The sequence below is a fragment of the Balaenoptera ricei genome, chromosome X (genome assembly GCF_028023285.1).
Source record: "Balaenoptera ricei isolate mBalRic1 chromosome X, mBalRic1.hap2, whole genome shotgun sequence".
Lineage (NCBI taxonomy): Eukaryota > Metazoa > Chordata > Mammalia > Artiodactyla > Balaenopteridae > Balaenoptera > Balaenoptera ricei.
Genome location: NC_082660.1, coordinates 10,272,665 through 10,299,732, shown reverse-complemented (window position 1 = coordinate 10,299,732; position 27,068 = coordinate 10,272,665). Strand labels below are relative to the sequence as shown.

Here is a 27,068-nt window from a genome sequence, read left to right as displayed (position 1 = left end):
GGGCACAGAGCTAGATAAGAGGAGGTTGGGCTGGATTCCAGGCTCACTTGGCCATATGGCCAACTACCCTTGAGCAGTGGACAACCTGTGCAACTGTACATGGTGGCCCAGCTAAACCAAACTGAAACTCATTTCATCATGATGAATGGGACCATCTCCTTTCAACAGCACCCCTGACTACCCAGAAACAGGGACAAGGCAAGCTCCCTGCAGCCCTCTGCAAATTCCCTTCTTGAGTCAGTCACAGGTTGCAGACCAGTTATCTGAAAACCTCAGTCCTTCCCTCAGTTGAAACAACTTCTTGTGTTTCCTGAAGTCAGTGTCCCCCAGATGATGGGCCAAGACATCAGAAAAACTCAGAGCACTCTACAGCTGGAATGGCCCCTTATTTCATGGATGAGGGAACCAAAGCCAAAGGTCAAGAGTGCAATGGTGCTGGAGAGGACTCTTGGAATTCTCACTGCTCCACTTCTGCTTTTGTGTTCTTTCAACTTCTCCCTTCGTGAACGCCCTAAGTGAAGAGCCCAGCAGTATCAAGTACTCCATCAACGTTTTGAGAAGAGGATGAAGGTGGGTTTTCTGGTCACATCAACCTTTTGTTCTTACTCCCCGCCTCTTTTATTAAAATCTCATCATTATCATCAAGTTTCTCTCTCCAGTGACGGACTGCGTATACACCGACATTAATTCTTGCTGCTCCAGGTCTGCCAAAGCACATTTAGGTCTTGACAGATGTCCCTAGATCAGAAGGGACGAGTGAGGCAGAAAAGCCCCTACTCGAGGCACAAACATCCTCCTCCCTAATGAAAACTGAATCAAGTATGGCGTTTAATTGATAATAATGTATCAATATGGGTTTGTCAATTGTGACAAATGTACCATAATCATATAAGATGCTAACAATAGGGGAAACTAGGTGTGGGGTACACAGAAACTCCGCGTACTATCTTTGCAACTTTTCTGTAAATCTAAAACTATCCTAAAATTTAAAAGTTTATTTAAATATTAAAAATAAGTGAACATGTAAACTGAGCAAGGTTAAGATTCTCTCCGTATGTGTCTATATATGCAAATATATGTAAAATAAAATGTGAACTTTCTTGCTCAAAACAAGAAGAGGAAAGACAAAGTTTTTTTCAAAGAGGATCAAAAGCAGTCCTGGTTACTTGCACAGGGCCTGGCATACAGTAGGGACTCAAGAAAAATTCCTCGTTGAGTGAAGGTGATGGAAGTAGAGCTGTCAAAGAAGCCAGACAAAGAGCAGTCCAAGGAAGAGGCAAACCTGGACCAAACAGTACTGGGAAAGAAAGAGAGAAGAGGATGGTTCTTCTAGAATGCAGCTCTTAGCACCTCAGCCACTGCCCTCCACCCTACCTGCTTACAAAAGCTCTCCAGAGGATTTCCCATTGCCTTCAATGTAAAGTCTAACTTTCTTAGGATCACCAACAGGACCCTTTCTGATGAGCTCTGTCTCCCTTCCCAGGTCTTCAAGAGCCAAGCCCCCCTCTGACCCAGCACTCGTCTTTCAGAGACGCTGGCATTTCCCCTCCCAAGTCCTGCTCATGCACCCCTCTGGGCACACGCTCACACGGCCCCATCTCACCCCTCCACCACAACTCGCCTACCAGCTGCGAGTCCTCCAGGACCTCACCAACTCGGAGATGCGTGTCTGAATCAGCCCCACTCATGGCTGGGTTGGACCTCCTGCTCTGCGCTCCCAAAGGGCCAAGCCATCCTCTGCTTCCCTCTTCCAAGGCTCTTATCATTTATTAATTGACTAGCCCGTGCCCCACTCTGGATGGGGGCTCCCTGAGGACAGGCATTTTATCATTTTTATCCTTGAGCACCCACCTCAGTGGCTGGGGGATAGTAGAAGCTAAGCTCAGTGTTTTGGGAATAAAGGGAGGGAGGGATGAAGAGACAAGGGAGGAGAGTGGGAGGAGAAGAAAGGATGTGTTTCATAGCCATTGCTGACCCTTAAGCAGAGCTTACTATGTGCCAGGGATTTTTCCTTGATTAATTTCTTTACCTCTCCCAGGAACCCTGTGATGGAGGGACTATTATTCCCAGTTTATTCCCAATTTTCATACGAAGAAACTGAAGTACAAAGAGGTTAAAAAAGTCATGTTCCTCTGGCTCCAGAACTGTGCTCTTAACCACTATCCAATATTCTAACGATGCACAGGATCGTAGGGACTTATAAAAAGTCACCTAATCTGGCAAAGAGAAGATTATTGGTGACACTCAAGAAGGTAGTTTTGAGTGTGGTAGAATCAAAAGCTGGGTTCTAAGGGGCTGAACAGTAGCGGAGGATGAGACCAAACATGATCACCTCCCAGCACCAACCCCAGCACACCAGATGAACTTTCCAGAAGGAGCGCACTGATTACCATTATCTCGGCTCCAACTCCACCGTAAGCATGGACCCATGAGCCGGGAAGCAGGTTTCTCTGCAGTCTTAATCCAATCTTTCCCAACGTTCCCTCTCAATAGTTTTGGACCTCAGTCCTGCCCTTCAGTTGACGTGACCGCCCTTCACTCCTTGAGAAGGCCCTATGCCTTTCCCAACTCTGCAGCCTCTTCCTGCTCCTGGAGAGGTCTGTCCTTGCCCCACCTCACCCCAGCTCTGTGAATCACAGGAGCTTGCATTCTGTGATGGGTGGGTGCCTCTCGGCCATGAGCATCTGGGACACAGCTGTCGGTGTCCTGCCCATCTCAAATGGCACCCACTTGGCCAGGCCCACCCAGCAGATGTGCGCTCTCCATATTCAGTCCCCAGGTCCCTCCCTGCCTCGTGGCATTTCATCTCCTCTGTGCCAGGCGCCCACCTAAGGCACTACCCATGTACATTTCCCATTGTGTTTTGGTGGTTATTAAAATCTCCACTTTTAGAGAAGGAAGCATGCTTGCAAAGGTTCAGTAATTCGCCCAAATGAACCGAAAGCTCTGTAGAACTTGTCACATTCTGCACAGAGCTAGATAAGAGGGCACAGAGCCAGAGGTCCATCTTACATCCTCTATCAGACCGTAAACCTTTTGAACCCAAGTGCTGTCTTTTTTCGGCCACGCCTCAAGGCTTGTGGGATCTTAGTTCCCCAACCAGGGATTGAACCCGTGCTCGTGGCAGTGAAAGTACAGAGTCCAAACCACTGGACCGCCACGGAATTCCCCCAGGGGCTGTTTTATTTGTCCAGCTCGGCCCTGTATACTTATCGGTTGACAAATGTTGGTGAAAATGAATGGGGAGCACAGAGGATTATATCAGTAGAATTAAGGGACGTTTATTATATGTAAATCTTTTCTGATTATAATATTATCAATATTACATAGTTCTAAACATTCAAATTCAGGAATGTACAACATATAAGATGAAAGCCCTCCAAATTCCACTCCTCAAAGATTATGGCTTTTAACAGTTTGGTGTATGTTCTTCAAGATTTTTCCTATGTATATTGACATATCATCACAAACAATTCTTTTACAAAAATGGGATCATATGATATACACTGCTCTTTACCACTTTTTTTCACCTAGCACTATTTTAGATATATAGATCTGTCTTATTATTTTTGTTTTGTTTTGTGCCTTAATAGTTATGTTATATACATTGTATGGACATAACATTTTATTTAATGACTCTCCTACTGATTGACACTTGGGTGTCCTAAATTTTTTTTATTGAAGTATAGTTGACTTACAATATTGTGTTAGTTTCAGGTGTTTTATTTATAATAGCCAAGACATGAAAGCAACCCAAGTGCCCATCAACAGATGACTGGCTTAAGACCGATGTGGTATAGGGACTTCCCTGGTGGTCCAGTGGTTAAGACTCCGCGCTTCCACTGCAGGGGGCATGGATTCGATCCCTGGTCAGGGAACTAAGATCCCGCGCATGGTGTGGCAAAAAGAAAAAGAAGATGTGGTGTGTGTGTATACACACACACACACACACACACGCTGGAATATTACTTAGCCATAAAAAAGAATGAAATATTGTCTCTTGAATGTCACAACAAACATCTCTGGAGGGAAAATAATTTTAGAAGAACCACGTTCAGGTGAGGAGAAGCGCCAGCAGGATGGAAGAGAGTGATTATGCCACAGATGGAGCATATCTGATGAAGCAAGTAGGCAAAAGGGCATGAACCAGGAGGTGGGGTGGGTGGAGTTGTAACTTAGGAAGGGGAAGAGGAAGGGACACCTAAGGGAGGGCCACCACTCCTTGCAAACAGGATAGGCTGTTTGGGGAAAGAATCTTGGTTTTGTGAGCTGGTGCAGAGGACAGTTACATACAATATATTTTGATGTTGAGGGGAGGGGATTTGAAGAAGTGCATGTCAGTGGGTCTCCAATTTCTTTGTCATTGATATAGGAGGTGAGGTTGGGTACTGGGGGAGAGCGCGGCTGGTAGGGGGGGGCGGGTATCAATACTAGAGGCTGAGAACATGCGAAAAGATTTGGGGGACAGCCACTTAATTCACATAGATGAGGGCACTCTGAAAGCACGAGCATTCTCTTAGGTTTGAGGCCCCGGGCTGGGTATGGAGAGGAAGACTCCAGAAGGTCTTAAATGGATTCCTCACAATCCCCAGGACCCCTTGTTCCCTCTTCGCACCCCAACTTGTCTTCTTTCTTCTTTCCTTCAAATTCTCTTTTCCCAATCTTCATCTCTCTCAACGTGGGGCTTTTAGATTTGGAGGAAACCATTTCTGTTTCTTCCTTTTTGGATCTGCCACCTCCAAGGGACCTCAGAACCGCCTTCAGGGTCAGAAATTACTTCTGGATGACCCAGCCCATGGCAAAGGAGTTAATAACCATCCTGCCACCAGGTGGCGCACGCTGCCCAGTATTTCCCTTCCTGAACAGGCAGAGGGGTCCTTTTTGTGTGATATACATGGGATAAATTGAGTATAAAATTTTACACTGCTGCAAAGGTTAATAAAATCTACACATGTATAAAGGTCTTATTCTTCGTTTGGGGGCCGTTTCAGTTAGGGCAACCCAAGCTTCCAAATAAAAACAATTTTTATTCATAATTTGCCCTATGGGTCTCAAAGGTTTAAGATTCAAGAAAAGCAAAACCATGAAGCTTTTGCTCCCCCATTTGGGAATAGATAGACAATTTTAACTAAGTAATGAGCTAGAGAAGGGTCAATTTCATGTTATGAAAGATGTGAAATAAAGCTCAGACTTCCCTGTATCTATTCTAAATCCACTTACTGAGTTAGATTTTGAGAAAACAAAACAAAACCAGATCACAAAAGAAATACTGCCAGGTGGAAAATGTTCCAAGAGTAGAACAGATATCCGGTGTGAAGGTCAGTCTACCAACTGCGATGTACACAAAGACAGCTTCATTTTCTATGATTCGATTTTGTTTCTGTCCCTGAGCTTTCATCCTACCTGACTCTTCCGAAGGTTAACTCAGACCTTCAGGGGACCGGAGGACCCTTGCCTCCCAGGAATTGTACACAGTTTCTGGCTCTGCTGTAGTGACACACGGGGGTGCGTCTTCATCTTCCACATGAAGTTGGCAGGTCCCCTCTTTTCTCTGAATCAACAGGCCTCCCCAGCCCTCCCATTCCCTTCCCTCTTGGCTTCTCTCTCCAAAAAAAGGTGGAGAAGCAACCTCGCCTTTTGCCATTCCTGGAGACCCAGATATCCTTGAGTAGCTTTACCTCCACAAACCCCTCATGATCCCCTAAGACTATTAGGCTTTTAGAAGACAAAATCCCAGGAACTCACTTACCCCGCACATGTCCCCCGAGGCAATGGGCACAGAGCTTAAGGTCAGCGTGAATGGGAATGAAAGAAAAGGAGAGAAAACGGACGACAATCTCAAAGATGACTGTGCCTCCCAGTTCGACCTCACCATCTAGGGCAAGGTTTTGCAAGGCTTTGTATCTAGATCACGTGCATTGGGATCACCTGGCTCTTATTTAAAATGCAAATGTCAGGACTCAAGAAACTCAGGAGCTCCAGGGCAGAGCCAATGAAGTCTGAGGACCACTCAGTAACATCAGCAGCGCCCCCCGCCCCCGCTGCCCCCCCGCCCCGGGCCCAGCTTGTTAGAGATGCAAATTCTCAGGCTCCAACTTCAGACCTACCGAATCAGAAACCGATGCGGGACGCAGCAATCCGAGGTTTAACAAGCCCCTCAGGTGACTCTGACGCACGCTCAAGTCTGAGAACCGCTTGCAATAGAGTGATGATTCTCGACTTTGCCTGCACATTGGAATCACCTGCAAGATTTCAAGTCCAAATGGCTCTCCCCCAGACCAATTAAATCAGAAGCTTCATTGGTGGGGCCCAGGCATGGGGATTTTTGAAGAACCTCAGGTAATTTCAATGACAGCCAAGGTTAAGAACCACCGTAGCAAGCGGGGAAACTGAGATCTGAATCACCAGGACTGTCTCACAATAAATATCTCCTCCCTTCTGGGATATCATGGTACTGTCCCCAGCCTGAGACTCTGCAGTTGTAGCCCTTGTTATTGATGGGACAGGGTCGTCTTACACCTGTGTGTTTGCATGGATTAAAGCCTTAAATATAGAACTTAAAACCGTAAAACTCCTTGAGGAAAACATAGCAAAAAACCTCCTTGACACTGGTCAGTGTTTTTTTGGATATGACACCAAAAGCACAAGCAACAAAAGCAAATATCAGCAAGTGGGACTACATCAAACTAAAAAGTTTCTGCATAACAAAGAAAAACATCAACAAAATGAAAAGGCAATCTATAAAACAGGAGAAAATATTTGCAAACCATCTATCTGATTCGGGGTTAATATCCAAAATACATAAGGAACTCATACAACTCGAGAGGAAAAAGCAAACAATCAACTTAAAACTGGACAGAGGATCTGAATAGACATTCTTCCAAAGAAGACATACAAATCGCCAATAGGTACATGAAAAGGTGCTGGGCATCAGTAGTCATCAGGGAAACACAAATCAAAACCACAATGAGATATCCCCTCATACCAGCCAGAATGGCCGTTATCAAAAAAACAAGAAATAACAAGTGTTGGCGAGGATGTAGAGAAAAAGGAACCCTTGTGCACTGTTGGTGAGAATGTACATTGGTGCAGCCACTATGGAAAACAGTACGGAGGTTCCTCAAAAAATTAAAAATAGAGTTACCATATGATCCAGTAATTCCAGTTTTGGGTATTTACCTGAAGAAAACGAAAACACTAATTTGAAAAGATATCTGCACCCCTATGTTCATTGAAGCATTATTCACTCTAGTCAAGAGATGGAAAAAACCTAAGTGTCCACTGATGGATGAATGGATAAAGAAAATGTGAGATATATATATATATATATATAAAATTCAGCCATAAAAATGAAGCAAATTGTACCATTTGGAACAACACGGATGAACGTGTAGGACATTATGCTAAGTAAAATAAGTCGAACAGAGAAAGACAAATACTGTACAGTGTCTTTATAGGTGGAATCTAAAATAGTCAAACTCAGAATCAGGGAGTAGAATGGGTGAGGGCGGCACTAAGGCAAATCGGAAGATGTTAGTCAAAGGGTACAAACTGTCAGTTATAAGATGAATAAGCTCTGAGGATCAAATACACAGCATGATGATTACAGTTAATAAAACTGTATTTCACACTTGAAATTTGCTAAGAGAGTAGATGTTAAGTGTTCTCACCACACACCACCAAAATTGGTAACTATTTCAGGTGATGGATGTGTGATAATCATTTCACAATATATACATATATCAAACCATCACGTTGTACACCTTCAATATATACAATTTTTATTTGCCAATTATGTCTCAATAAAATTGGGGAAAAAAGAAAAAGAAAACCGCCGGTCTAGAGTAATATACGTCAACAGCACGTCCACCGATAGAAACACAATTAGTAAAAATATTAATTAAGATTCTGCTTACACCAAACTATACTAAATATTCTTCTTTTATGAAAGCCAATTAGCTGCAAACACATGTTCATTTGTTCATGGGCACTAACTGCCTGCATGAAAGTATAAAGTAATGACTGTACTTGAGACTTTAATAAAATCATGAAATGTTGAAGCCATCAAGTACCTTGAAAACAGGAGTGCAACCAGAGTTCTGATTTATGAGTTTGGAAATTGCACTTTCCTGTTTAAATATGTGCCATGTTCAACCATATGTGGTTCCTTTAAATCTGTTTATAGACAGTAAGTATATTTAAGGCAGTCACATGTAGCAAACCGGTTGTAGATACAATTGCACAGCGTTTTGTTTCCTCTCCTTCACTACTAAACTAGCTTAAAGACTTACCTAAGTCTCTGTTAGCAGACTTTAATGTGTGTGTAGGAATCGCCTGGGGGCCTGGGGCTCTTGTTCAAACGGAACGTAGATTCTGATTCAGGAGGTCTGGGGTGGGACCTGAGATTCTGTATTTCTAACAAGCTCCCAGAGGGTCACTTCCATTTCTCTCAATTAAATGGGCACTCTGCAGTCCTCACCTTCATCTCAGCGGCATGTGACACCGTCCTCAACATCCTTGCTTCCTTGATATCTTAGACACTGCTCTCCTCGTTTTCCTTCTATCTCTGTCTCCTCCTTTTCATTGTCCTTTCCAGGCTCATCTTCTGCCAGCTGTGAACAATTAGAATTCTTCAAAGCTCAATTCCCATCATCTTTCCATTTACTCCATACCTTGCCCTTCGGTCAGTGGTTCTCAACTGAGGGGAGGTGTATCTTGTCCCCCAAGGGACGTTTGGCAGAGTATTTGTGGTTTTCACAACTCGAGGGGAGGGAAGGGGAGATGCTCGTGGCGCCTGGTGGGCAGAAGCTGGGGATGCTAAATGCCCTACCCTCAAAAGCTCCCCCCTCCACACACACACCTCATCCCAGTAAAGAATGCTTTGTCAGTAGCGCTGAGGTTAATAAGGGCAGCGCTTCTCAAACTGTGAAATGCCTGGCAACCACTTGGGTCTGTTGTTGAAATTCAGATTCTGATTTATCAGGTACAAAGTGGGGCTTTTCTAAGGAACTCCCAGGAGGTGCTGACGTTGTTGGTCCGGGGACCACTGTTTGAATAGCAAGTCCCTAGACTACATCATTTCTGCCCAAGGTGTCCATCACTGTCATCGCCGCAGGAGACTTGAACTACGCATCTCTAGCTCAGCTCTCTTTCTTAGCTCCACAGACTGTGGCCAACTACTGACTCAGCATCTCCAGTTTGGGTATTGGAAAGCTCCCCAAATCAGTATTACTAAGCCACACTTGTGATGTCCTACCTCCAAATATGGTCCTCTTCCAATGCTGTCTTGTTCAGTTAACTCATTTTTCACATCTCAGCTCGGTGGCTTTCCTTAGACAGCCTGCCCCTTCTCCTCCCCAGTCTGACTCAGTTCTCTGATGTGTAACATGAGAATTACATAATCTTCTAGAACATTCTTCCTTTCCTTCAAAGCACTTGAATCCCCCTCAACACGATTATCTGATTGATGAGTTTCTGAATAAGCTCTGGGGAAACAGGGAATATTTCTATTTTTGCTCACCAGCGTCTCCTCAGCCCCTAGCACCATGCCTGGTCCATGGTGTGCACACAATAATATTTATGGACTGCCTGAATAAAATGAATGAATGAGTGAATGAATGAATGAGTACAATTGACAGCTTCTAAATACTACATCAATATAATGCAGAATACAAATTCTAAATAACTACATCCTACACTATCTCATAAATGCTGAAAGGAAATTATGGAACCCAATCAATAATAAAGAGTCTTAGAAATGATACCTCTAGCGCCCCGGAAGGTAAGGACTCTCTATCTCCTGTAAGGATGAGAAACCTGTAAGTTTTGGTCTTAGGCTTTTAAAAGAAGAGTCTTCTTCATTTCATGACTCCAAGCATGGCCTGACGTTTTACAGACTAATTTCTTAGTATAGTTCATTTAATTGAGATTTTACTCATTTATCATTGATTCAGAATGGCACTTTGGAAGGAGTTTTCTCTTCTTTTTACATTGTGACATCAACTCCTGAAATGGGGAAGGATGGTGACTAGACCTTCTTTCCTTTTACCCCGTCCTATGCTTCTCACGGGAGACAGAGCGACTTGTCGGATTGGCAACAGTGGGGAAACGGTCGCTGCGCCTGTTTGTTCCAGTCTCCTGGCTCTTGTTCTCTAGGGGCAGCCCGAGCAGAGCAGAGCACACCCCATCCTTGTTTCTACCGCCCTGAGGCAGGGCGCCCTCGCTCTGGGTTGAAAGCTTGTATTCCTTCTTCTTTTCTATCTGTAGCTGGGCGGACCAACTCAATGGAGCCAGAGGGGTTGGAGAGTTATAAGACGACAAATGCAAGCTATGGGCATCAAATTTAGCAAATGCTGGGTCTTAACCCCACCTGATGCCGGTGTGTATTGCTCAGCTGGAGAGAGGTATAAGTAACCAGGCTCCCACAGACCCCAACAATTCTGAAGACTTCCCTTTCTAAATGGAATCCTAAATTTCCAAGTGAACTTCACCAAGGCTGGACTTGGTGCAACTCTGGTGTCCAGCGCCGCTTAGGGAGAGATCAATCCTGCCCATCACATTCTCGGAAGAAAGCACTTTATACTTTTGTATATAAACCTCGGTATGGTCTCTCTCAACAGGGCTTTTTAAAAGAAGTTTCATGAAAACAGGCTATATCAGGAAAAATGTAAACTCACGTGTGACACTCGAGAAAATCAATTATACCTAGAGTCAGTGGAAATATCAGGAGAAGGTGGGGAGGGGTAAGAACGGGAAGAACTCAATTCTGATTCTTGGAGGTAAAGAAGCATCACAGGGTCCTATGCAAATGAACATGGCACTCCTTCATACTTCTGGATTTTCTTCTTTTTTTTTTTTTTAATAAATAAATAAATTTATTTATTTATTTATTTATTTATTGTCTGTGTTTGGGTCTTCGTTTCTGTGCGAGGGCTTTCTCTAGTTGCGGCGAGCGGGGGCCACTCTTCATCGCGGTGCGCGGGCCTCTCACTACCGCGGCCTCTCTTGTTGCGGAGCACAAGCCCCAGACGCGCAGGCTCAGTAGTTGTGGCTCACGGGCCCAGTTGCTCCGCGGCATGTGGGATCTTCCCAGACCAGGGCTCGAACCCGTGTCCCCTGTATTGGCAGGCAGAGTCTCAACCACTGCGCCACCAGGGAAGCCCCTCTTCTTCTTCTTGCAGGATCATAGGAAAAAGCAGAACTAGGGAAATATGGGAACTTGGATCAAGAAAAAGGGACTTTCCTCCGATAAGTTTTAAGCAGGAAGTGGTCAACGTTCTCATGGTAGAAAAATTATGGAAAATGAAAAAATTATATTTTAAAAAAAGCCTGCAGAAATGAGCTCTGGGTATCTGAGACATTTCTGGAAAGCTTGATGGACTTAAATTCAAAGAAAACAAGAGGAGACCAAATAGTGATTGAGAATACGTACTGCATGGAAGAGCTAACGAATGAAGTATCACCCTTTAAATTAAAAAAATTTTAATATATGAATATAATACATGAAATGTTGAGCATAAACTTTATACACAGCAGAAATGGTTAGTAGAAGAAAATTCCCAGATACTGTATGCTCAAAGAAAAAGATTAAAAATATTCACTGTATGAGGAATGTTCTATATATGTATAATAGCAAGTGAGCATTCCATCATCTCTGACTTGCTTAATGTTGCCTGTGGGAAGTGGGCATGAAACCCGCAAGCATCATGCCCACCCAGAGACAGTTTTCATGAACTCACAGTTAAGTAGGATGAAAAAGACCGCTAATCCTCAAACTATTAAATTACAGCAGGCTTTGAAGATGCCATTTATGGGCTGGGGTGGGGATGAGGGGGTGGTGGAGGAGAACAGTTAGTAGTTAGATTATTCAGAAATAGGAGAGAGGGAGAGAGCGCTCAGTGAGTGAGATTGGAATCGAGAGAGCGACAGAGGGCACTAGAGAGATGCTAAGACGGTGTCATTGCTACAAAAACCACGGTTTAACATGGGGGCCACGCTGTATGAAAAGAGGAAATGTGTCATAGGGAAAAGAAGGCTGCTCACCTGGTTAACTCAGGTTTTTCATCTATGCCTGCGCGTGCAAAGGGCAATGCACGGCCAGCCCCATCTTGAGACACCAAATCAAAGCAATGGAAATGAGTGGTCAAAACAAAGATTTGATAGTCTATGGTCTCCAATACTTTTTACATTGCCCTCTCATCAATAAACAACATTGAACACACAGCCCTACATATTTCTGTATTAATACACTACGTATATGATAAAATAGCCACAGACACACATTCTAAAAGATGATTATATCTATTCTTATATTTTCTTCCCACACCCCACTTTGGAGACCTAGCCAAGGGTCTCAGTAGCAGACCAGCAACACCCATGAGGTTCCATTAGGTGGCACTCTGCACCGTATACGTAGAACCACAGTTAGGGTCTAATTCAGTCAGATACTAGGAGAATTACAGTCAAGACATCCTTTAAACCGTGAACACAAGCAGCAGCTCTACTGGTCAGGACTTATGGGACCGCGAATCAGCTGTCCACCTGCCTCTGTCTCTACCCAAATCTGCTCAGTGTGCTTGCCCAAACTGTCTTCACATGTTAGCCCTGAACAGAACCGCCAATCCTGTACGGGTGGCTTATATCCCTCCTGAAAACAAGTGCCTAATGGGAAGCAATTTGGGTTGAAGTGCAGCTCCATTTCCGAGCAGTGGGTTAAGAACGCTGAGGGTTATACACAGAAGGAGAGAGAGAAATTGAGCATACCTGGGGGTTCAGGCTTTCCTTGCTGAAGTGATCCCTGAGTTAACAATCTCTGGTATCCCAAAGGAAGATGTGGCGCTTCCCAAACGGGGCTCCGCAGAACAGCTGCTTCAGAAGCACTTGGGCTAGTTTCAGAAATGCAGGGTCCTGGGTCCCAGAGATCAGGATCTCTGGTGTGGAGGCCCGCAACCACATGGTTTCCAAGCTCCTTCGGTGATTCTGATCTCCTGTAAAATTGGAGAACCAGCTGACCTGGCTGGACAGAGCTGGGTCAGTTCGGGGCAGGGCCATTTACTGCCTCTGTGACCTTGGCAGTTGACTTAACATGTCTGATCCCACCTTCATCTCTGAGCTAACCCATCCTCTTTGAGATGGAGCTCTTAATACCAGCCTCAAAGAGCTGATGTGAAGATTTAACGGAATAAATGAAGCCTTGAACTTGGCTTTGCTGCTTAATAGATATGATTCCTTCCCTCCTCTTCCTCCTCCAGACCCCACTCGGTAACGCTGTCCAGGTACCAGTGACTTCACCTTACGCCCTTCATCGTAAGATCCTCCTCGCTCTCTCCTCACCCTGTCATTCCCTTGGGGGCCTGTCCTCAAGAGTAGGAGACAAATTGGTGATTATTTTAAAACTCATTCTTCTAATTCAGCTTCCATCAAAAGGCAACTAAATGGTGGGAAATGAGGACCTAGGGGAGTGAGATGGGCACTGTAAACCATTTTATTTAATGCATCTCACCTGGTCACAAGGTCCTGCTTGGTGGGCCTCCATTTGGACCTGGCCCAGGAGTGTTACCCACTGTCCCAGGGTGACTGCAGGACAGCAGGCTAGTTCTAACTGCCAAAACAGCCCCCCCACCCCTGCTCTTCTTAGCAGCTTGGTCCCCCTGGACAATGGGCCTCAGATATGGGTTCATGGAGATGTTCCTACAAACTTCTATGGCTCAAGACATAAGCTCAGGCAATTCACAATTCTGAAAGCCTCTGGAATCTCTGACCCGCCGCATCTCCTTGGTCAGTGAGAAGTGCGGCAGTCATGTGTATCATACAAGACAAAGATGGTGCCCTAGTTGGCTGTCTCTGTCTGGCCTTTGCTTCAGGGGTGCCACCAGCCAGAAGGACATTGAGAACCATTTTCTGCGTGTGGAAGCATCTGCCCGCCTCACCCTGACTACTGGTGGGCTCTAGGGATGTGTGAAAACTGCCACGAGGCCACGGGGGCTTCCTCTTATTCTCCAGAACCTAACAGACTCTTTCTGGGGGGTGCTTGTTGTGAGCCACTGGGACTCAAACCTCCTCAGTCAGTGTGTCTGGGCTCTTCCAAAACAATTCATATAAATCACCAAGAGGGAGAAGGGATATATACATGAAGAAATACAATCATTGAAATGTCATGGCAAACACGTTAGAAATTAATTACAACCCAAGAGTAGGGTAATCTTGAGGCAGAGCACCAGATCTTACTCAGTTTCTTAACCCACATGCTTGAAAGTTGGGATAAGTTGAAAGAATATGAGTTTGAATGTGACAGAGAGTCCGGCCAGTGTCACCCAGGGAAGGTTTCACCATGCCAATTACAGAAGCTCATGCTCACTGAAGCAGGTGGGGATTTACTCTGTATGTGTGGGAAAGAGACCAGTTTTAAACCAAAAGTACACACCAAACCACCGCTTCCAAACAGAAGAATCCACCTGCAACAACGGCTCTTTCTGTTCATTCTTGTGTAGGACACGAGGCTGGCCGTGGGTGCCTAAAGCCGAAAAGGAAACTGAGAGGGAGGGGAAGGCAAAAGAAGAAAGATGGACAAACATATAAAACCCCAAACAGTGTGAAACTGCCCTGTTGTCATCTCATTGTCACCAGCATGGATGGCCCCTGTGTCACCAGGCCTTCTTCCACACAATCTCATCACAAGTTTGGGACTTTTTCCTCTCTTTGTAACCCTTCCCCTTCACTAGGTTGGTTGGTGCCCCTCGTGTTCTCCTTCTTCACATTAACTCAATGACATGGATTCACTTTCAGTCCTCGTGTTCTCCAGAGAACATCTCCTTTTGAGTCGCCCTCTATCACGTTCTTTGGTCATTTCCCTCCCACACTGACACCTGTGCTTCAGAAGATACGAAGAATTCCCAGTGCTTCTTAGGCTCAAGGGTTCGAGTTTCCAGCAGAGGTGACTGGTGGAAACTAACTGCTCCTGAGGCCTGGTATCCCAAGGCTCCGAGGAGGGATGACCTTCCACAGCCAGGCTAGTACATCTGCCCCATAACCAGTGTTCTCTGCCCACTTGAGCGCGTGCAGGAGAGGCAGAGGACAAAGCAAACCTTATCCCCACCCCCGTTTTAAAACTGGGCCATAAATACCTCACAGGAGATGCAACCTGGTTCTCTCTGGTTAGGATGAGGAGGAGGAAGTAAATAAAAAGCATGTTTTATGGGGGTGGAGGGGGACAGGTTCCTGAGAAAGAAGGAATCCTTCTGTCCCCAGTGCATCCTTGCTGTCCCCATTACAGCTTCCTTGGAGACTGGGGAACAAGATGCCCAGGTTGTTAAGTCACCATTGCCCCTCTCATATACTCTGTATTCCCTGACTACATTTAAGAGACCAGCTGGACCTAAGACCATTCAGACAGATAGAGCTGGAAGTAGATGTGAGGATGGGGCCAAGAGACCCTGACTCAGCAGCGGAGCTACGGTTAGACTCACCTTCTCGCCGTTCTATGGGCTGCGAACACTTGCTTTGCCTTTTTCTCAGCCGTACACTTACCTGCCTAATGCTTCCCTTGGCTTGGATCCTACAAATGCCCAAGTCTTGCTGAGGTACAGCCTCTATCCGAGGAGGAAGGACACACCCTGGCCAGGTTCAGGGTGGAAAGAGGTTGGGAACCCCCTGATGGTAGAGTGGGATTTATGGAGACTCGGGAGTCCCTTCTAGAGCAGCGCCAACCAGAAGCGGGTCAGCTGAAAGCAGGACACTCGGAGCCTGGCAGGAGAACTAGCAATCATGCGCTCCTGGTGGCCTGAGTTGGTGGCTTTTGATCTGTGCCATCTATGAATGGCTCCAATAGAACAGGACTCCACAGAAGACCGTCAGGAGGTTAAAAGAGTGACTTGTCGAGATTACAAAGGAATTAAAATTAAAACCATCTGTTGAAGTGCTTTTGGTCATTTCTTACAACAAACCACTGTACACAATCTCATGTTGAAATACGTTGTGGTTTCTGAGTTGCACTGCTTTCAGTTTCCCTTCCTCTTGATCCATTTCAGATGTTTAAGTTGTCTTCAAGTGCTTCATGGTTTATAAATCACCAAACTAGCTTAAACCTTATGTATTTATGTGTGTGTGTGTTTTTTGGCTGCACCTCGTGGCACGCGGGATCTTAGTTCCCCGACCAGGGATCGAACCCGTGCCCCCTGCAGTGGAAGCACAGAGTCTTAACCACTGGACCACCACGGGAAGTCCCTGTATTTATGTGTTTTAATAGAAGAAAGTTTATCATGCCAAAGCCAATTCCTATGATGCTCTCTTTGTTTTCACCGAAGAAGGCATCTATGAAGTACAATCAAGTTTACAGAGGTTGTCAGATCATTGGCTCTATTCAATCCAGAAATTAATCTGGGAATTTGTGACTCTTATTAATTGATTATGTGTCCTTTGGAAATAATTTATATACTGTGTATTGATAGCCATCCTTAAAGTAAAACCTTTGGCTTTTCCACATACGAGGAAAACACAGTATCTCCCAGCTCATACTCTCGGATTTGAACCCTTACACACTATCTTCCAAAGGGCACAGACACCTCTGTAGATAACTTCTTTCATGAAATAAAAACAAATTGGTCACGTTTCAAACTTTGAACTCATGCAAATTTATACTCACTTGGAAGGTGTGTCTTCAGAACATCTTGGTCCTTTCTGTTGTTTTTTTGAGTAGTGAAGCCGAAGCTCAAGACCGAAGCTTTCTCAGTGTTAAGGTCGATAAACCTCTGTTCCTCCCCCCAACCCCAAATTTAAAGGAATCCATGCAATTGTCATCCCTGCCTGACAACTCTAAATAAATACATGCTCTTGGGGTCCTTCTTCAGAGTTTACCACCAAAATCGTCTAATGTTGATGGGTCAAGTTTTCAGATGATTATAAATATACAGTATTAGTTAACAAAGCAGTTTGAAAGATCATTGGATGAGGCAATTTTTCTTTGGATACAGTACTTTTCAATGCAGATGAAAATATCTGTCTTAGCTTGGTCGCTATAACAAAACATCACAAACTGGGTGGCTTAAAGAACAAACATTTATTTCTCACAGGTCTGAAGGACGGAAGTCTGAGATGAGAGTGCCAACATGCTCTGGCTCTGGTGAGAGTTCTCTCGTGGCTTGCAGACTGCCCACTTCTCTTTGTATCCTCACGTGGTGGGAACACGGCAAGTTATGCCTCTGGCTGCTTCTTCTAAGGCAGTAGTAATCCCATCATGAGGGCTCCGCTCTCGTGATCTAATCACCTCTCAAAAACCCCACCTCCTAATACCATCATATTGGGGGTTAGGATTTCAGCATATGAATTTGGGGGTGGGCACAAACATTTAGTCCACAGCAATATTTAAGCAGGTAAATTATCATCAAAGGTAAAGACCATCATTTTGCATAAAGGCAGAGCACTTTATTTTTCTCCCATTTGTAAGGAGGCTATGTCCATCAATGGCAAAGGTGTTTCTGTTTCCCCACAGAACCCAATAACAGGCCCGGGGGAAAAGAGCGAGGAGCACCTCAGCAGCAACCACCTGTTGGGCGCCAACACTCAGTCTGCACAGAAGGGGGTGCCAGATTATACTCAAGCACTTGGTTGAGGAGTTAACTGTTTTTGTTTTTGGTTTATTCCCACTAATTAACTCTGGTACATTTTAATGTCATATAGGTAGACCCTGAGCATTTTTTTTTTACCCTATTTCCATACATACCAGTACTTCTTAAGGGTAGAAATGCAGTTCTTCTCAATTTAGTGACTGTGTGTTTATGTAATAATCACAATTCCAGGAGAATCAAAGTGCCACGTCCTCTACTTGCCACCCTTCTCCCAACAGTATTTTATACAGCAGCAGAAGGCAGAGACTCAAGTGCAAATGGAGACACAGAGAGCTAAGAAAGACGACTTGATGCTTATATAAATCCCAATTTTCCAGTTCCTTTGTCATATATCGGTGACTCCTCTCCAATATGGGCAATCTCAGGGCTTGGAAAAGTTTAAAACACTCTTTCGGTGGGACATGCATGAGCCAATCTAGGCAGCCGAGCCTCTCCTTGGTAAGTTAGGCAGACACATTTTGCAAAGAAGGGCTAGGCTGTCTCTTTGAACACCTGGCTGTAGGTCACGTGATTGTCTGTGGCCAGGGCGTTTTTCAGACACTGCCAGAAGTACGGATGGGCCTGTGGGTTTGTTGGCCACTCAAGGACAGAACTCCCACAGAGCCTCTTCCGGAGCTGGAGAAACTTGGACTTCTGAAGGGGCTTCTCAAGGAATATCAAGATAATTACGTCCACTTTTTCATCCATGAGCCTCTGATGGGACAAGTAAAATGCTATCTTAAAATTCTCAGTCTTTGCATACTTGTCTGTCATGACAAACACTGTCTTTTTGCTAAGCTGTATGCTCTGGGAAAGATTTTCCAGAACAGGCTGTCCTGGTAACCAGTCCCTTTCCTCGAGACATAAATTAAAACATTTCTCTTTTGGGTCTTCCAATTTGGCCACCAGCTCATCCAAAACCCACTCTGTCACTGCTGGGTCTTTAGTGTCATACACAATAAAAGCGTCATAGCAAGAATTCGGTGATATCAGACGTCGATACCCCTTTATCTTGGCCTTACAGAAATGGTAACTATACCACACATCCCAGAAATAGAGATGGTTTGCTGTTGTGATCATCATCAGAAAGAGAACCGCCGATATGGAAAGTGAGAACAGGATGAAGTTAGTCAGATCTAACTCACAGGTATATAGATCCAGAGAGACTACACTCTGGCCCTTGTGTGCTCCTGGTCCCATACAAGTCACATCTGTGGCCAAGTAAGGAATCGTCACCTCTGTATGGTTAACCCACCAGACAAACCACACAGCATCACAGTTGCACAGAAACCGATTGTGATGCAAAAACAAAATGTCCAGATTGTTGAGGACGTTTTCTGGAAAACTAGTCTTTTGGATAACCTGGATTTTATTTGAGCTCAGGTCCAGATATCGTAACTGGAAAGCATCTTGTAGAAAATACTTTGTCAGGTGCCTGATTTGATTGTTCTTAAGTATGAATTTCTTGAGGCTGTGGGAACAGTTGGATAATCTCTCAGGGACAGTCTTCAGTTGGTTGTAGCTGAGATCCAACGTTTCTAGATTCCTCAGATACTGGAGTCTTCCCCAACTGAAAGACTTGAGCCCATTTTTGGCCAAGGAGAGAGTCTTTAGATTTGGAGGCATACCATCAAAAACTCCACTAGGTAAGAAACTCAGGGAATTTTCAGAGATGTCTAATTCCTCTAAGTTCAGCAGATTCTTAAAGAATTTTAAGTATCTGTTATCACCATCTCTCCATAAAATATCCAAATGATTTCCTCTGAATTCCAGAATTTTAAGAGATTCGCTCTCCATGGTCCTGCTGGTGGAGGTAGCGATGTCATTGTTGTTCATCATCAGTTTCTTCAGAACCTTTAGGTTCTTGGTAAAGTTTAGCATGTGAGTTATTCCTTCTGATTGAAAATAATGGCTGTTACTACTTATATCTAGGACTTCCAGGTTGCGTAGCTCCTCAAATGCTGTTGAGTAGAGTAAATCAAGTCGATTGTTAGAGAAGTCCAAATATTTCAACTCCACTAAAGGCTGAAATTCACTACCATTAAGCGTTTGGCTAATGGTATTTCCCGATAAGTTTAGGCATTTGAGGAAAGAAAGATACTGAAACTCAGAAGACTTGATAAAAAATATATTATTTCCACTTAGGTCCAAGGTCGGCCCATACTTGTAACAATCTTCATTAAGAGGCAAGAGAGACGGAGGCTCTTTGTTTTTGGACCTGCAACTCCTTGCAAATTCATCATACCTGAAATAATGTAATGCTTCAAGGACCTGGGGCCCATGACCTTCTACAGAAGTTCTCATGTTAGAGCAGAAGCCATCTTCACTTGAATCTCCTGAAGGTGATATTTTATTCACTGAGAGATCTATGAATTTCAATGTTTTAAATTGTTTAAACATGCTGAGGTCAGCAATTTTTATAAAGTTAGTGCCAAGATCAAGAACTTCAAGATTGGAAAGATTATGTAATGGGGAGAGGTATGAACTTCTCAGCTCTTTAAAGACATAGCCTTTGATCCGCAAAACTTTCAAGTTTTTCAGTGAAGAAAATGCATCTGACAGATTCATAAATGCATGATAGACCTGAAGTTCATAATTGAAAGACAGATCCAATTGGACAAGGTTGTGAAGAAGATGCAAAAATTTGGCATCCCCAATTTCTTTGGCCAAGAAGTTTTGGGAAAGATCTAGTTCTTTAAGTTTGTTAACGTTTTTAAACCATCTTTGGGGCACATACTGAAGAGAGTTACTGTGTAGACGTAAAACTTGTAATTCTGTCAATGCATCAAAAGCATTTAGGTCGATCTGTAGGGGAGAATTATTTTCACAGGGTGTACAAGGAAACGGAGCATTATAACAACGAGGGCAATTTCCACTTAGGTCAAGAACTTGCAGTCGATTGAGGTTATTAAAATCATCTTCTTGGATCTTTGCAATGATGTTGTTATAAAGATAGAGTTCAGTTAAAGTAGGTGGCAAAATAGTGGGGACAGCTGAGATATTGTTATCTTTTAGGGAGAGCAATTTTAAATTTGTCATATTTAGGAAAGCATCTTTTTCAATGGAAAACGAAACATTACAAGGATTGCGATAGTAACAGTTTTGGCCCAGGTAGAGTATTTCTAGGTTGGCCAGTTCTGTTAGATTCTCTTTCATGATCGAGAAGATGCTGTTGGCCTCAAGGCTCAGCAGCTGTAAGCTGGGAGGAAGATCCTGAGGTATTTCTAGAAGCTGGTTTCCATCCAGGTAAAGAGATTTTAAATAAGCGAGTTTACTAAAGCTGCTGGGTTTAATCTGCAGCCTTCTGGTGCACACATTGTCTTTTGGCCCCGGTCGAACAGGTACACAGTTGCATCTGAAATCGATCTCTACCAGATGGTCCAGCCGGTAGAAGGACGCTGGAGAGATACCCGCTATATGGTTAATGGTGAGGGTGAGGTTGGTGGCATTGGTGGGAATACCTCCAGGAATTTCTGTCAAATGCTTGTCTGTGCAGTCCACGATCACATGGGCGTTTGGAGCATCCAGAGTGACATCACAGGGCAGAGTTTTAGGAAACCATCTAGCCCCAAGGAGTTCGGAAATTAGGATCATGTTAAAAAGGATGAGAAACTGCCTCTTCGAGGTCCACATTGGAAACACCTGAAAGTATAAGAAAGAACAAATCGCCCTTCTAAAATACACCAAGAATCAGAATTTAAAATTCCCGTTTGCTGCCTCTCTTTTGCTACATTTGAAACTAAACAGTCCGGGTTGATGGTTCTCAGTGGTCTAAACAGCACCCCGACCTCCACCCCATGACTGTAGTTGTCAATTACTGAGGTTCATAAAAAACTTAGTTACATATTTAGCTCTTAGCATCTTAGCTTTTCAGTATTATAGCTTTTAAGTTGGGAGAAGCAGTGTTTTCCTATTCACTGTTATTTAGAATGCTGCAATGGAAGAGCCATCAATTAGCTGCCAAAGTCTGAAATTTGAGAGGGGTGTGGGGCGGTGAAGGAGTGTTAAAATGCAGCTACATCTGGGAAGAAAAACTTTAGTGCAGTTAATGTTTGTTTGTTAGGCCTGCTCTGGTCCACATTAGAAGAGTCCTTCACAAGACTCGAGCCTCTTAATATTCTAAGGAGAGAAACAAAGGTGATCCATTACCCCCATTTTACAGATTAAGACACAGCTCAGCAGTATTAACTGACTTGTCTAAGGTCGTACAACTCCCGCCATTTTGGCACTACTATCTATAAGCCGGGCTTTCCTCTTGGACTGTTTTTGGAAATCATCTCCGAGATGATTTGGGGATGAACGTTTTCCCTACACATTGGGTTTACATTACACAAATTTGGAAAGGGGAGGGTAGAGAGTCAGGGCACTGCCTGGGTGACCCCCGATTGATCAGACAGGATACTCACGGGAATGAAAGGGGAGGGGCTGTTAATAACTTATGCCAAGACTGCAGGCATAAACTAAGACTCCCTCGGGCCAACTGGGACATGTGGGAACCTACTCTTAACGGCGATTCTTGGGCATCCAGGTTTAGCATGAGAGACACTTGCACCCTGGGGAGAAAGCCCTTAAAAGCGAACATGGGACACACTTGAAGAGCTTTACTAACCATCATATTAACTCGAGCTTGCCCTGCAGAGAGGGTGGTTTAACCACAGACTTGTTCTCCAGTTTCAGGACTTCTAGCAGTATTTTCCTCCAGAACACTGGTTTTCATTTAACCGGTGTTTATCCATGGAATGATCCAGCCTGTGTCTCTACAGCAGACTTTCAGCTCCATTAATGCTTCTGTCCTCCCAATTGACTGAATCAACCAGTCATACTGATATCTAATAAACCAAGTGCCTACTTCCCTTAATTCCTCCAATAGAGGGTAAATAAGCAAAATTTCCCCTCAGCTTTCTTGTTCTCTAATGCAAGATGGTTAAGAAGGATCTCAAAGAGCTTCTTCACATATCTTTACATGCCTAAAGTGTGTTGGAATTAGAGGTACAATACTGTCTTTTTCTTCTTTTTCTTTCACCACTCTGTCTCCTCTCCATGATTAAAACCATTCACTGTGGGCTTCCCTGGTGGCGCAGTGGTTGAGAATCTGCCTGCCAATGCAGGGGACACGGGTTCGAGCCCTGGTCCGGGAAGATCCCACATGCCGCGGAGCAACTAAGCCCGTGAGCCACAACTGCTGAGCCTGCGCGTCTGGAGCCTGTGCTCCGCAACAAGAGAGGCCACGATAGTGAGAGGCCCGCGCACTGCTATGAAGAGCGGCCCCCGCTCGCTGCAACTGGAGAAAGCCCTCGCATAGAAACGAAGACCCAACACAGTCAAAAATAAATAAATAAATTTATTTAAAAAAAAAACCATTCACTGAGTCCAGTTGACCTCCTTTGTTGTCCTTCTTGACGTCCTCCTTGCTTTGCCATTTTAGCTGATACAATCTCAGGTGAGATTATCCCATCCTTGGTCCGCTCCAAAGCCTCACCCTTGTCCCCAAGCTCTCACTCCTCCAATCCACCTATCCATCAAGCTTCCCAAGCAGTAATCAGATGATATTGCTCTGAAATCTTTAAATGGTTTTCTTTTTCTTCTTTCTTCTTTACCGAATGAGCCCTAACTTTTTATCATGGTGTCCAAAGTCTTCCATAATTTGGCTCCATCTCCTTGTCTAGGTTGACCTCATACAACTCCCCTACCAGCTTCTCTAATCACTAAGCCCAAGACCAACTTGCAGTTCCCTGACCTGCAAGTCCCTCCACCTGGAGTACTCTTCCCTACCATTTCCACCCACCAGAATTCTGGTTACCTTTTAAGGCTGTACTTCTCAATCTGGAGCACTCAGATCCCTGGGAAGATATGGCAAAGGCCGGGAGTATGGGAAGCCCTTAGCTAAATAGTATATCTTCCTTGGGCATCAATCTTACTCAAAGATTTAGGAAAAGCGTCCACCACTCAGGGAAGAGGGATTAAGTCAAGATGGGGGGGAAGGGCTTTAGAAGAGGGAAAGGGGAGAAGTACAGTGAGCTATTTGTATGGTCCCTGTAACAGGATCCCAGACCCTGAACCCATCCTCAGCTATGCGTCTGTCGGAAGACATGATGGGTTCATGAATCCCACTATCAAAAGGCAATAAGTAATGCTGCTAAGAGTGATATTAAGGACCAGGGAGGTCCAGGCGGGGACTAAATGGATAAAGGACAAAGACAAATCATGAACCAGGTGCCCTCTTCCGATCCCATTCCCACGAACCCAGATGAGACCCTGGGAAAGCAGCAGAAGGACCCCTGAATTGAGTTAAAAACATGAAGTGACTGAGACAGCATTCATCAAGCTGAGTTTTCCAGGAAATGCCTAGTTCAAATATTTTTTGATTAGGGGGAAATGAAGGCTCTAAGAGAAAGGAAGCTAGTTATAGAAAAAAATAACAGTGGTGTGCTGGTAAATGTTTAACAACCAGCTTTCTCTCCTGCACCCCCAATTTCTGATTTGTTAAGTCCTGATTTGTAGCGTTTGCCAATGCCCGTAGTGTAAATACCCCCATCATGGTCAATTTCAAGCTGCCAGTGTGATGTCCCTGAACGCAGAGTTGGAGAGAGATGTGCAGAATTGCTCTGGCAAGCCTGTAGGAGCTGGGTCCAGCAAACCACTGACCTTAACACACTGGAGACCCTGGCTGTGACATTCGCAGCCGCTATACATGGACATATTATAAATTACAACGAATGCAAAATTAATCAGAAAGTCTTTTTCTCCCTTATTTCTAAACTTTTTCTCACACCTGTCCACTTTTCTCCTTGTCTGCTACCCCAACCCTACTCCACTTTGCCATGAGGTCTCACCTGTACTACACACTGGCCTCCAACCTGGTCTCCCTAACTCCCCTCCTCCTCCACAATTCATCCATCAAGAGCATCAGAGCAGTCTTTATAAACACGAATCAGATCAACTACAACGATTTCTTATCACATTTTGAATGAAGTCCAAAGTCTTTACCATTGTTTATATCGTGCATGTTCTGACTCCAGCCTACCACTCTGACCTTGAACCAACTTTCCCCTTCTTTGACCACATACCAGACATCCGGCCTGTTTTCTGTTCTGCACTTGAGCCAGTCTTGGCACTTGCTGTTCCCTCTTCCTGAAGTTATCTTGCTCTTCCTCTTCCCACAGCCAGGTCGTTCTCATCCCTTGGGTGTCTGCTTAAATGACACATCCTCAGAGAGGCCGTCTCTAAGCAACTTTTCTAAATACCCTCCCATGTAATAATAGTGATAAAGGCAGGAACAGTAAGTAACTTAGGTAGCATTTACCATATGCTGGGCAACGGTTTCAGTGCTTTACATATATTAACTCATTTAATCCTCATAATAACTGCATGAGGTCTTCAATCCCTTATCCACAGCCTTTGGACCTAGATGTGTTTTGGAACCCAGAATTTTTCAGATTGTAGAAGGTAATATGATGCATGTACCTCGTATTATGTAATACTCCAACTGGAGTCTGGGGTAGCATCTCATAATCAAACACACAAAAATTTGCGCAGTGAAGCACAGGACTGTCCACTCTAAGTGGTATTTTAAAAAAAGAAGAAGAACAACAACAACTACTACTACTACTACTACATCATTCGGTTCAGGTCACGATGCACTTCCAAATGAGTTCAGATCAAGTCGTGTTTGCCATCAACTGAATTAGGACAAAGCTTTCAGTTAGGGGGTTTTGGAACTGTAGACCTCTATTATTATCTCCATTTTACAGATGCGTCAACTGAGGCACAGAGAGGTATATGTACTCTGTACTAGACTACTCTGCTTTATTTCTTTCATAGCCTTAAGCACCATCAGAAATTATCTTGTTGATCATTTATGTGTTTCTGGTTTATGTGTTTATTTGTTTTATATCTATTCTGCCTGAAAATGTAAGCTTCAAGAGAGCAGGGTCTTGTGTGTCTTCATAAAAGACAATGTCTGGCACTTAATGCTGCATTATGCTTGCTAAATACACGAATGAAAGAATGAATGCATACATGAATGAATAGTGAAACAGAGCAAAATAGTTAAAAGAAATTTCTCCTTGGAGTAGGTTCCTTCAGGCTACACCCCCAGCCTCCTCAGGGGTCACATTCTGCCTCTTCTATTTGCCCTGGGGTTCCTTGGGGGGAAAGGTTTAGGAAGCTCTGCTTTTATAATGCCCAGTTCAAACCTATCTTCTTCAAGAAGCTTTCTGGGATCAACCCAGACAGAAGCAGTTGCTTTCTCCTCTCATCTCCTACTCCATTGATTACATGTGAGGTTGTGAAAAGAACTCCAGATGGAGGTTGGACCAACTGGGTCCTGCCCTGCCTTCGTAGTTCACTCTCTGTGTACCCTTCAGAGGTGGGCACTGTGCTCAGGAGAAGATCCCCTACAAGAGGATGATGGACACAGAAATAACAATATGGGCTACCAAGGACCCAGACAACCTTCCTAGATCAAGACAATGGACTTGGACTGGAAAATTCCCCAACAGTTCTTTAGCCTGAAACTGTACCAAGTATCTGGTGAGAAAGAATTTATTTAAAAATATATCAGAATTCTACTGACTCATTCATTCTTTCATTTGACAAATATTTACTGGATACCTACTAGGGGCAGCAGACACAGAATCTCTGTCCTTAAAGAGCTCAAAGCCTAGTGGAGAAGGGAAAAAATATACAGATTTAAAATAGAATGTGAAGGACTTCCCTGGTGGCACAGTGGTTAAGAATCCACCCGCCAGTGCAGGGGACACGGGTTCGAGCCCTGGTCCGGGAAGATCCCACATGCCGTGGAGCAACTAAGCCCGTGCGCCACAACTACTGAGCCTGCGCTCTAGAGCCCGTGAGCCACAACTACTGAGCCCACTCGCCTAGAGCCCATGCTCCGCAACAAGAGAAGCCACCGCAATGAGAAGCCCGTGCACCACAATGAAGAGTAGCCCCTGCTCACTGCAACTCGAGAAAGCTCACGCGGAGCAACAAAGACCCAACGCAGCCAAAAATTAAAAAATAAATGAAAAATAAAATAAAATAGAATGTGGAACACCATTAGTTCTTTCCAGATGAGATGCTGCCACTTGCATTTGTGTAGATTAACTGTATGTTATTCTTATTCCAGGAGTATTTTCTGATACTCCCAATTCCTTTTATTATTCTCAGAGGCTCCAGAGATTGTTCTATATCTATATATTTTTCCCCTTTCTTTCATCTCATAGTGATTGAATCTCCATTTAGAGTTGGGCATATGCCACTCTGAAAAAAGATTACATTTCCCAGACTCCCTTGCAGCTATGACCATATGACTAAGTTAAAGCCAATGTGATGGGAGAGGAAGTGAGATGTGTAATTTCTGGGACATATCCTTAAACAGTGAGACTCTTCCCCTTCCTCCTGTCTACTTCCATCTGGCTTCTTGTAATATGGATATTGTAGCCACCATCCTGGAATGATGCAAATGAG

General features: G+C 44.2%; 1 protein-coding gene across 1 annotated transcript in view; it reads right to left on the bottom strand.

The window, feature by feature from the left end:
- Positions 1-17,801: 17,801 nt before the first annotated feature.
- Positions 17,802-27,068, bottom strand: part of TLR7 (toll like receptor 7) — a 30,232-nt gene continuing 20,965 nt past the window's right edge. Inside the window, exon 2 of the mRNA XM_059910233.1 lies at positions 17,802-21,242. Coding sequence (XP_059766216.1) covers positions 18,093-21,242 — 3,150 coding nt within the window. The 3' untranslated portion in view covers positions 17,802-18,092. The remainder of the gene's footprint in view (positions 21,243-27,068) is intronic.